General features: G+C 39.3%; 1 protein-coding gene across 1 annotated transcript; it reads right to left on the reverse strand.

Annotated features, from left to right (window-relative positions):
• Positions 1–10,198: 10,198 nt before the first annotated feature.
• LOC140451035 (uncharacterized) lies at positions 10,199–10,654 on the reverse strand. Its single transcript, XM_072544751.1, has one exon. The coding sequence runs from the start codon at positions 10,652–10,654 to the stop codon at positions 10,199–10,201; it is 456 nt and encodes a 151-aa protein (XP_072400852.1).
• Between the last annotated feature and the right edge of the window lie 1,037 nt (positions 10,655–11,691).

Below are 11,691 nucleotides of genomic sequence, written 5' to 3' on the forward strand. Positions count from 1 at the left end.
AGATGGCCGAGAAGGCCATCAAGCAGATAAAAAAAAAAGGGAAAAACAACCAGAAACGGTCAAAGTAATCGTCAACAATGAGATCAACAAAGACGACGTGCGGAAGTCACTCGAATTCGTGGGTCGGGGGGAGAATATTACTTTGGAAATTATAGTAAGAGGAAAGGAAATGGATAAAGGGGTGAGAAATGAACAAGAGGAAGCCCTCCTAATTAAAACGGGAGGAAAAAAGTATACGGAAGTGTTAAAAGAAATGAATCAAAAGATAGATATCGGAAAGATAGGAATAAAAGTGGACAGACTAAAAAAAACCGAAGGAGGAGACATCATCGTAAAATTAAAAGGGAAGGGAGCCGCGGAAAAATTGAAAAAAGAAACGGATACGAGGATGTCTGGTATGAACATGGCCATACGTAAAAAGGAAATCCATTTTACAATAACGGGGTTGGACCCTGGCGTAACAGAGGAGAGGCTACATAGCGCCATAAAGGCATACACAGGTATCCCCAAAGACGAAGTGGACATAAAAACGCTAAGGACCAGTAGCTACGGGGAACAGGTGGCTACTATAGCCGTACGCCCAACAAAAGCCGCAGAATTGAGGAAATATAGCTCAATCATTATAGGCTGGGTGTCATGCCCGATCATGGAAAAGTACACGCCCGTAAGATGTTACAAATGCCTCTTATACGGGCATAATACTTATGAGTGCAAGGGTGAAAGCAGGGTAGCATGCTGCTACAACTGCTTTAACAGCGGTCACACGGCGGTGCAGTGTAGCGGCACTGCTTACTGCCTTACATGTAAAGAATAAGGGCATCGCATGGATCGCATGGCATGCCCAGCCTATAGAGCGAGGGTATACGGCAGGGGAGGGGAAAGGGAGCCCCTCTAAACATTAGTAGAAAAAAGAAAACGAAGAGGCGAGAGGTGGTCTCCTGGAGAACGAGGGTGGGCCCATATACAGTCCACCAATGAAACAGGAGACCATCTCTCACAGGATTTCGTTTAAAACAGCTAAGAGCAAGAATAGATTTTATCCATTTTTGTTTATTTGTATTTATAATAATCTATTTTTACTCATTTATTTTTATTTACGAAATATTTTATTTATACAAACGCTATTTATTTGATTTATTTTATTTACGTTTTTTATTTAATAAACTATTTTATTTATACTTATATAAATTGTATTTACTTATTTTATTTATCCATTTTATCTATATTTATTTATTTACTTTAGTTCGTAGGTATTTTAATTTATTGACGAGACGTGAATCCGACGCAGTAACGACCTCAGGGAACTGAACCAAAACGGACCTCAAGGATCAACCTGGTATACGGATATTGCAGGTGAACGTGGGCAGAGCGCGCCGGGCGCACGACCTTGTGCACGCAAAAGCCTGCAAGCTAGAAACAGACCTGCTCATCGTCCCAGAACCAAACAAGAAGATTACTTCAGGCGGTGGTTGGGTCCAGGATGACGGAAAAAACGTGGCGGTGCTCATTAGAAACAGGGATGTGCGAGTGCGGAGCATCGTCAGAGGGGGGGGAACTATATCCTCATTAGGTTGAGGGACTTCTGCCTATGCAGACATCCCTAGGCTGAGGTACAAAGCCATCGTAAACGAAATAATGAGCGCCGCCACGAATGAAAATGAAATTTTAATCGCCGGGGACCTAAACGCGAAATCCATGTTATGGGGTTCCCCCATAAACGACAAAAAGGGGGAACTCTGGAACGAATGGATAGCCCAGGCTGGCCTCCAAGTATTAAACAACGATAAACCAACCTTCGTGAGAGGGGCCAGCCAAACACACATTGATGTCACGATCGCGAGTGAAGGGCTATCCAGAAGAGTACACGGGTGGGATGTCCTCGACGATCAATTATTCACCTACTACCGTTACATAAAATACGACATAAAGGTAAAAGGGGGAGTAAGGCGGCCGATAGGTTACACGGAAATCTATTTTAATAAAACCACGTACCTATCGGAGGTCAGAAATATCAATGAGGACGAGATTTCTGACCTTGGTCAACTGAGAAGAGCACTAGAAAACGCTGCAAAGTTGGCCACCGTGAAGAGAAAAGAAAATAAAAAATCCCCCTACTGGTGGACGGATGAGATAGAAGGTCTACGGGAGAGATGCCTCAGAGCTCGAAGGAATTACACGAGAAGCCAGGACAACCTCGAGCTTAAAGAAATATATAAAGATCTAAAGAGAAATTCTTCCCCACCAAAGAAATCCAAAATTTTATAAAAATCTTTCCAACAATGGTAGAGGAGTTCACAGAAGAGGAAATACGAACCGCTGGTCAGGAAATGAAGACGGGGAAAGCTCCCGGCCCCGACGGGCTGCCACCAGAGGCAATTAAAATTGTAGCAACTGAGAAACCAGGTTTGATCACAAGAATATGTAACGACCTACTGCAGAAACAAGAGTTTCCCAGGGACTTAAAGAAAGCGAACCTAGTTCTACTCCTAAAGCCTGGGAAACCCCCCGATTCAGCATCCTCTTATGGGCCAATATGCCTCCTGGACTGCCTTGGTAAGTTCTATGAAAGACTTATCAAGAAGAGGCTGAAAGGCGTGTTGGAAGATATGAGAGTGTTATCAAATCAACAGTATGGGTTTCGTAAAGGTAGATCGACAATCGATGCCGCGACCTGGATAAGGGACGCGGCAAAAACAAGCAAGAAAAGATGGGTGGTCCTTGTTTTGTTGGACATAAAAAATGCATTTAACTCAGCAAATTGGGGCCTTATAGTAGACAAAATCGTCGAATGGGCCCCAGAATATATGTCCAATATAATAAAGGACTACCTATCTGACAGAACCGTATGCATATCGAAAAAAAAGAAGAAAGAGATGACCGCGGGAGTACCCCAGGGGTCAGTCCTGGGACCTTTACTATGGAATATATTATATAACGGGGTACTAGAAGTAAACAAGGAGAGTGGAGTGAGAGCGATTGCATACGCGGACGATCTAGCTTTACTAGTCGAAGACGATACGAATTGGGGAATAATAGCAAAAGTAAATAGAGCAATACGAAAGGCCGCGGCCTGGATAGAAAGAAATGACCTAAAGCTAGCAGTAGAGAAGACGGAAGCCATAATCTTGAGGGGACCGAGAAAAAGAAATGATATTTTATTTGAATACAAAGGCTCCGCAATAAGACCCCAGAAGACAGTGAAATACTTAGGTATAATATTTGACGACAGGATTACATTCGGACAACACGTATAAGAAGCATGTCGGAAGGCAGAAAAAAGGACCTCCACACTAAATAAACTGATGCCAAATATAGGGGGTCCGGGATCCCAGAAAAGGACAGTGATGCTGCAATCAATCCTGTCTATAGTGTTGTACGGGGCCCCAGTGTGGCACGAGGTCCTTCGAATGACAAAGTACAAAGACATGCTTCTTAGGGCTCAGAGAAAACCTCTGATCAGGGTGTGCAGCGCGTACAGAACCGTATCAACCATAGCCTTAGAGGTGGTGGCTGGTTCTGTACCGGTGCATATTCTGGCCGGAGAAAGAGTCCGAATGTACCGAAGGGGCAATGGGGCAATAGGTTCAAGACCACAGTAAAGGACGAGAAGTCTACAGACGTGGCAGAGGGAATGAACAGCCGAAGTCGGAAAGTCGGCGTGGACGAGATCCCTGATTCCGGATGTGGTGAGGTGGTACGAATGCCGGCATCGGCGCGTCAACTACTACTTCACTCAGTTCTTGACGGGACATGGATCGTTTAGGAAATTTACCCACCGTATAGGGAAGACCGCGGACGATCTATGTCCCGAGTGTGGAGTGGTGGATGACGCGCAGCATGTTGTGTTCGAGTGCCCTGCATATCATGCAGGGCGTACCGAGCTACAGCTGGGTCTTGGATCCCCCTCTAGGCGAGCCTCACGAGTTAATCGATAAAGCTATCGATAGCAAGAGAGACTTCGACCTGGTCATTGCTTTTGTTACCAAGACAATCAAACACAAAGAGGAAAAAGAGAGGCGTCTGCAAGCGGGATGACCGATCGTCACTATTTATTTTTTAACGTGTTTGTGTCATGTAAGGCAGTCAGCGGGGGAGGACCCTTTACATCCAAACTACGTTGACTGCCCTTGTTTTATTTTATTTTATTTATTCTGTTTTATCTATTTATTTATTTATTTAACAATTTTATTTATACAACATTTTACCGTTTTTACTCTAATTTTATTTAACTGTGGTGTATGTCTTAAGAGACATTCAGCAAGGGAAGGACTTTTACATCCGACTCAGACTGAGTGCCTCTTGTGTTTCTTGTTTTGTTTCTGTTTTGATTTATGTTTTCCTTGTTCTACCCGTGTCCGTCCTGGGGCAGTTAGCAGGGGAGGACCTTTTACATCCAACCTATGCCGACTGCCTCCGTGTTTTAAATCTTGAGTTTTGAATGAATGTGTGTATTGAATGAATGAATTTATGAAAATAAGAATGTTTGGCGTTGCTCGTAATTACCAACTGGTTCTGTCTCGCTAGTTCCATCATGGAGGGAGGGCAGCCCGGTCGCCCGACCCGCGAATGACTTGCGCCGGACGGTCACCTCACCGACCAGTCTGCCGCGAGGCTTTTGCGAAGGGGGGAGGATAGGTGGCCGCCAAACCAATGGAATGCACGCGAAAAGTGCCAGAGGGAATTAGGATTAAGGTCGGCGGGTCAGACATGCACGTGCGGTTCCAGACCCATCGGCTGGAGGAAGAGGGGGTGAGTTTAGTCGGTAGGCGGCCTCGTCACGCGGTGAAGCGTGCCGGACTGAATCCGACACACCTGGGACACCTTCCCAGGTCTTTTTGAAGATTCTCACCTCCCAAAAAAAAAACAGTTGTAGGTTTTGTAGTGCTTAAAAAATGGTGGAACCATTTTGTAAACAGTTCTGTTGTAATCCATCCTGATTACTGCACGTGAAAGACAGCACCTGGAGGAGCTCCTTTTTGCAACTGAGCATTCATGTATTTCCGAAGAAATATCGCCATGGGTGGAACATAGTCGTCACCAGCACTCAGACAGACTACAATTGTAATCAAGGCATCTCTTTCTGCTGATGTAAGAGAGCGTACCTGCCTTTTTTCCTCGGAGACTATTGACTAGTTCTAATTTACTCTGAACTACTGTAAGGCCACTTTCAACAACGTTGAAAATTCTGTTTGATGGATAGCTGTGTTTTTCAAACCCATATTCAATGTTGCAAATTGGCTTACGAATTGAAAGCCTGCCATGTTGTGTTTAACAAAATGCGTTATGCCATTCCTTTCAGTTAGTTGATTGGCCATCCGCCGAAGATCCCGCGTAGTCAAACAAAAGAATGTAGGTTCCATGACCAAACACTACTTAACCAACTGTTCCTCCAATTCGGGAGGCAAGACAGTAGGCCTTCCTGCCCTAATCTACCATAAGCTGCTTTTGCTGGTTCTCCATATTTTTCCAATGACAAAGGCATCAGCGTGGTCTTGGGTACTTCAAAAGTCTTGGCAATCTTCTTCCATCCCATTATTTTTGCCTTAGTGGCTTCTATAGCCCTTGTCGTATTTTCCTCCGACCACAACCTCTTCTTCTTTCTTTTAGTAGTCTTCGGGATGTTTTTTTTTAATCTGCAAATATAACATTCGGAATGAGTTGTTTTTAATAATGGAACGTTTTTACTGGAGGTCCGAATTATAAATAAGAGGGGTCCGAATTAAAAACTCCAAGTGGTCCGAATTAGGACATAGCACGTGTAAATCAAAACTAACCTCACTCAAAAAAGCCTCAATTTTCAGAGGGGCCTGGGCCCTAGTGTACGGTGGATTATTTTTTTTTATTTGCCGTGCAATGAAAAAATAAATAGAACAAATGCGGTATAATAGTATACTGGTTTTATTTTTTTAATATAAATAATACATATATTATATACTGCGATAACTATTTACAAAAACAAAATATTACTTGCACGAGAAACTTCCTACTCTGTTCACTAATAGAATTTACAACACTCTCCAAGTCTATGTCTATATCTTTTTCTATATACAATAAAGTCAAATCTGAATGCCTATCTTGACTCATTGTCTTCTCAATCAGAAAAAGACCTCTCGCACGTTGCACTTGAAATAGGCAAAATAATCGATACTTTAAAGAGTTGTGTCTTGAATTGATAAATCTGAAACTGGGTTATAAGGGATCAAAATAAATTTATAACTAATGAATAAAACCGTTATCTATGCACATAGACTAATTATTATTAGTTTGGATGATTAGCAAAGTTAAAGTGTTTTACGGTTTCTCTTTGAAGTAGTGAGAGCTTATGAGGTTCTCAACTTCATTAAGATTCTTTTCTTTCATCGTCTGGGTCACGAAAGTGTTTTGGAGCCAGTAGGGGCCAGTTCTGCCAGTATGAAGACCGTTGAAAGATCCCCATGTAGATAGTCCACAGTAGGAGGAAGAGGTGTTGATGGCGGAAAGTTGTCCCATCAGGGAGTAGTTCTGGTACATGTTGAGCTAGAAGCTTCTATGCTCATAGGAGAGGGTGAAGGGATATTTTCCAGGAAATGCATGGTTGAGGGTGTTCCCAATATTTCTCTCAGCCGTTGGGCTCATTAAGTCGTGAAGTCTACTTAGAAGTGTTCCGCAGGACGATCCATGTGGTGAACAGGACCCAAGGGTGGAAGATTCGGAGAAGAAGGACCAGTGTATTGACATTACGTCAATAACGTTATGGAACTAGAAGTTATCTTGATCCATTAACATATACTTTTCGATTCCCTTTATTAAACTGTTGGGTTTTAGTTCAGGGTTCGAGTTTTTGACCTCTTAGGTGCATGTTTTCATCGATTTCTGGGAATGTTTCCATCTGACGGTTGAGTCCAGGAGATAGGAGAAAAATAATTAAATGCTTTTTAAGTTTATGAAACCAGTGTAGTTTTAAAATTAATTGAGTTTTGGTTAAGCTATTCTGAGTTATGTATAAGTTACTTTAAACCGAACATGTGGAAAGCACAAATCTACCACACAATATTGAAATTTATAGAGTTGATATAAGTTGAGATATGTTTTTTCTGAGCCAATTAAGTTTTTTTTATATATTCATGACAAATAGTTTCGTTAGATTGTAAAGTACAATTTTTTAAAACGGTCATTTCTGCTCTTAAGGCAAAAGTGTTGATAAGCAAAATCTAACTGAAAAAAAATGATCTACTGAATTGGCAAGCGCCATACCTTCTGGTGAGAACCTTTTATTCAGAAATTCTCTTACAGTATCAATAATTCGGTAAAAAATGTTTGCCGCCAGTACTCAATGACTCCTACGTTAGCTCTGGAGCATGTGGCGTCTATCAAACCCAATTCTACGGTTGTTTCGGTGACGAAGTCAACGAGCTTGCTACTGGCTTGCTTTTTTCTTTTGAATGACGGAATTTCCCATGCAATTTGGTATTCTGTGGCAAAGTTCGATATTTGTGTTTCATTTATTTCTCATTCTATCTAACGAAGTCATAACACTTTTAATAACCTTAACTGCTTTCTTCAGAGTTGCACGATTCTCCTAGAGGCTCTTTGATAATATATTTAAAATGTTTAGCACCTCGTCCAAGAAAAAAAGATGAAGTATAAATGCTGGTTGTTTAATGCTGGAGAATATCCCAACTACTGTAATTGACTGTTTATTATTTGTATGAAAAACTTCGTTTTCAGTGTTGTGACGATTCCTCCGAAACATGTTTTAACAGCGTGGCAAGTCGTATATTGACATACCCAACGAGTATCTGACAGAGTTTTTAACTCCCTGGGGACAATATTAAGGTCCTTCAATATTTGGTTTTATTTGTTATGGTTTTGAGGATCTGAAAATTGTTGGTAAAGTGCCTCCAAAGTACAAAAAAATATCGATATTGAGCGAACATTTTTACACAAGTCTACCAGAGCCAAGTTAAGTCTATGGTCTATAAGCGTGTAAATTGAAGCTGGAGTTTTTTCTGGCATTTATGTTTAAAGACCACTTGTATTGTCATAGGATTGCCCTATCATCTGCAAGTCGCTAAGATTAAGCTCTTCCAATTTTTTGTAGATTACAGTGAATAAATCCGTGTTCGATCTGTCTTCTGAACAGTCAAGAAATGCAAGAGATCTTTCACGAATTTCTATATCTTTCGATGCATAGCGAACACATAAAGACAATTGTTCGTTTTTGTAAGAACGAGCTTCATCACACATGATTGAAAAAGTTCCGGATTGTCTAATGTCGTCAAGTATATTTCTTAAACACGCCCGTGACAAGAGGGCAATAATTTCACTTTGTATTTGGCGACTGGTATAGTTTTTATGGCGACTTATGTAGAAGGTCAAAGTCCTTGTTATAATTTGCTATTAGGCCACATATTTTCTTAAAGTTTCCTTTATTTATGAACTTTCGCTTTCGTAATGACCTCTGAAAGCCATGCCTTGACGAACCATTGTTAAGCTTATATCTGCCAACACTTTAAGTTATTCCTATTTTTATCTATCTGGGTCCTATATGCTTGTGAAAGATGCGAAACAGATTTCCAATTTTTATTGCCTTTTTATAGTTTGCCATTTAAAGAAACTTTCAATGTAATGCAATGATGCACCATGTTTTTTTAATTTTTCGCCAGTTTTTTTCCAGTTACGGAATCTCACCATTCTAAAATCTTCTGTATCCATAGCAGCTCCAAAATGACGAGAATAGCACAAAATGGAATCTGTTTTGACGCTGTATTCCAACCAATCAAAATCTTTATAATAGTTATAGTTCAGTTTGCACTGAACGACCTTTTTTTTATTACCAAATATAGTTTGCGGAAAACTTTTTAAGAATTGGTTGCGATGCAATTTCTCCTAGTTGGCTTAAGTCCGAAGAGTCTATTTTTACATGATAATATTCTGATCCAGCTTCTACGGGGCTGCTGTTCAGGCTGTTGTCACCTTTTTTGAAGTTACACACTTTCTTTCAAAATTAATCTTCATTTAAGGAGAAATCAAAGTTTGAATATTTTAATTCTCTATACTCTCTATCTAAAATATTAATGTAGTTAACCAAATTTGGAAACATTAAGCCTAGGGGACCGATACTTTTTGTTTTTTAAATATTTGGCGGACTCAATACAGTCAGTAACTGAAGAATTTTTATTTCACGGGAATTGAAAGGAAATCGTTTATGAATCTGATTAACTGCTTCAACATAAAAATTCAGATATTTTGTTTTAACATTATTTTTTACATATTCTTTTAAGTTGTGACTTGTCAATTCTGCAGCTACTTTACGACCTAAGTCAATTATATTAAGCGAAAGAAAGTTTTGTGGGTCGCGCTACTGGATATTTTGTAAATTTGTATTTTTTAGATAATCTGGTTTTATAAAACGACTTAATAAAAATTTACAGGCGCTAAACATTCGGGGGTAGAGAGTGTACATTTTTGGAGTTTCAGACTGAAATTCTAAATTTAGATTTGTAAAAGTTAGTAATACGTATTCAAGAACGAGAAGATATATTTTATTTATTGGATTGTATAGCATATCGTTAATTTCATTTGCTCCTGATATTTGATCAAAGGCTTCGATTATAAATAATGCTGAAGAGCATCATACTGTTAAGGATTTTAGAAACAGCAGCAAATAACGACAACCATCTAGTCTGTGCAACTTCCAACAGCTTATGGGGTTTAATAATAAGAAAGGATTGAATTTTTTTGAATTCTGATTGCCTCTTAAAACTATGATGCACATATGAATAAATACTTCTAACTAGCTTATCGGTATCATTCGGTAGTTTTTCACACGCATAAGAGGCACACAGCGCTAAAGAGTGGCAAACGCATTTCATGACGTATAGATCACGGACGTCATTAACTATAGTCGAAATTCATTATCGCTTAGAAATGATGAGAGACGCGTGTAGTTCAGTGGTGGCGTGTATATTTTTAAAATAAGGAAAATAATAGGAAACTTGCACATAAAAATATTTTTGCGTCAACGGTAAAACTGTTAATTTTTGTTAAATATATTTTGTTAAAATGTTATGTAAAAATGTTATATTCAAAATATTACGTCTTAACAATTAATTGTGTAAGCCAGATGCACACACAATATTTTCATTCATTTATATTATTTTTAGTTTAAGAAATATGTTCATGTTTATTTTACAACATCTCAAATGGTAAATTATACTTACTTACTTAAGCCGTCCTTTTGTATGGTTATATTTTGTATGGCTTGGTCTAATAATAATTTGACATCTTTTAATTTAAAGGTTGTATTCTTTTGCGCTACTTCATTTTTTATTTGTGCCCATAGTAGCTCGATGGGATTGAATTCACAATGATACGGTGGAGCTCTTAATACGGTGATGCCATGCTCGCGTGCCATTTCGTCTACTGCAAATCTGATGTATGAACTCTTATGTTCGCGCACTATATCAAGTAATTGAATCTTTATCATGGATTCATCAAAATCTATATTTTTACTTCTTAACCAATCTATTATATCTGCCTTTCGAGATGCAGAAGTCGGTATTTTTTCCATACGACGGCTGTGATAAGGTGCATTGTCCATTATAATTACCGAACCAGGATCTACTAGAGTCAGTATAGACGAAAACCACTTTTCAAACACATCCGAATTCATATCCTCATGATAATCCACCGTTTTGATTGAGGTAAACACATTTAAACCATATTGTAAAAAACCTGAATCACTTCCAATGTGCGTTATAATGAGACGTCTTCCTTTGAATTTCGTATGACCCTCATTCAACCACGGTTAGTCCGTATAATAAATTTTTTTACCAAGTCGTCTAAAATCACGAATTTTTTGCAAATATTTTCTCCGCCACATCACTAATTCGTCTCTCTCGATCAACAAACTTTTCCGATTTCTCTTCACATACCGATAGTCCATTTCATGTAAAGTTCTTTGTAATATTCTCATGGATATTTTATTTAAAGTATCATCTGCGTCTGCATTAACTTCTCGTTAAATAGCCTTTAACGTGGGCAGTTCGTTCCTAAAATAAAATCCATGAACTTTTCTTCGGATTATACTTTTCGTACTATCGTCCAATACAATTTTTGCACGTCCTTTATGGATTGGTTTTTGGATAGGTTTGTTACCTTGAATTATTCGGAAAACCGTACGAGCCGATACTTTCGGTAAATCTCCAGACAATGCCGCGACGTCCTCTATAAGCATATCTGGATATATACTACGCAATCCCTCATAAACCGATTTTATCATTTGCTTTTATCTCACAGACAACCACCTTTTTTTATTTTGTTTATTAACAGATGTACTACACGTTGGTTTTGATGCCATGATGTTACCCGACGGTACGCTCATGAAATACTACCACCCACCTGATTTTAATGGTTATTTGTGGGTCATTTTTCACAACGTTGCCGTATTGCATTAAGAATATTACTTTCGAAAAGAAATAACGGTGTCCGCCTGCCTCTCTATTGGCATTCAGGGTATACCTTGTAACGATATATTTTGCCTACCATAGGGGTATTACTATTAGGGGTAGAAGATGGGGGATAGAAATTCCTGGGGCGAAGATAGGGTAAGCAAAATAAACGCTACTTGTTCGAACGGACACTCAGGTTTTGGTAGGAGAGCTGGGGTCGTGGATAAGTAAAAGACAAATTGGTTTGGATTGGGGCAAC

Source organism: Diabrotica undecimpunctata, chromosome 9 (assembly GCF_040954645.1).
Source record: "Diabrotica undecimpunctata isolate CICGRU chromosome 9, icDiaUnde3, whole genome shotgun sequence".
Lineage (NCBI taxonomy): Eukaryota > Metazoa > Arthropoda > Insecta > Coleoptera > Chrysomelidae > Diabrotica > Diabrotica undecimpunctata.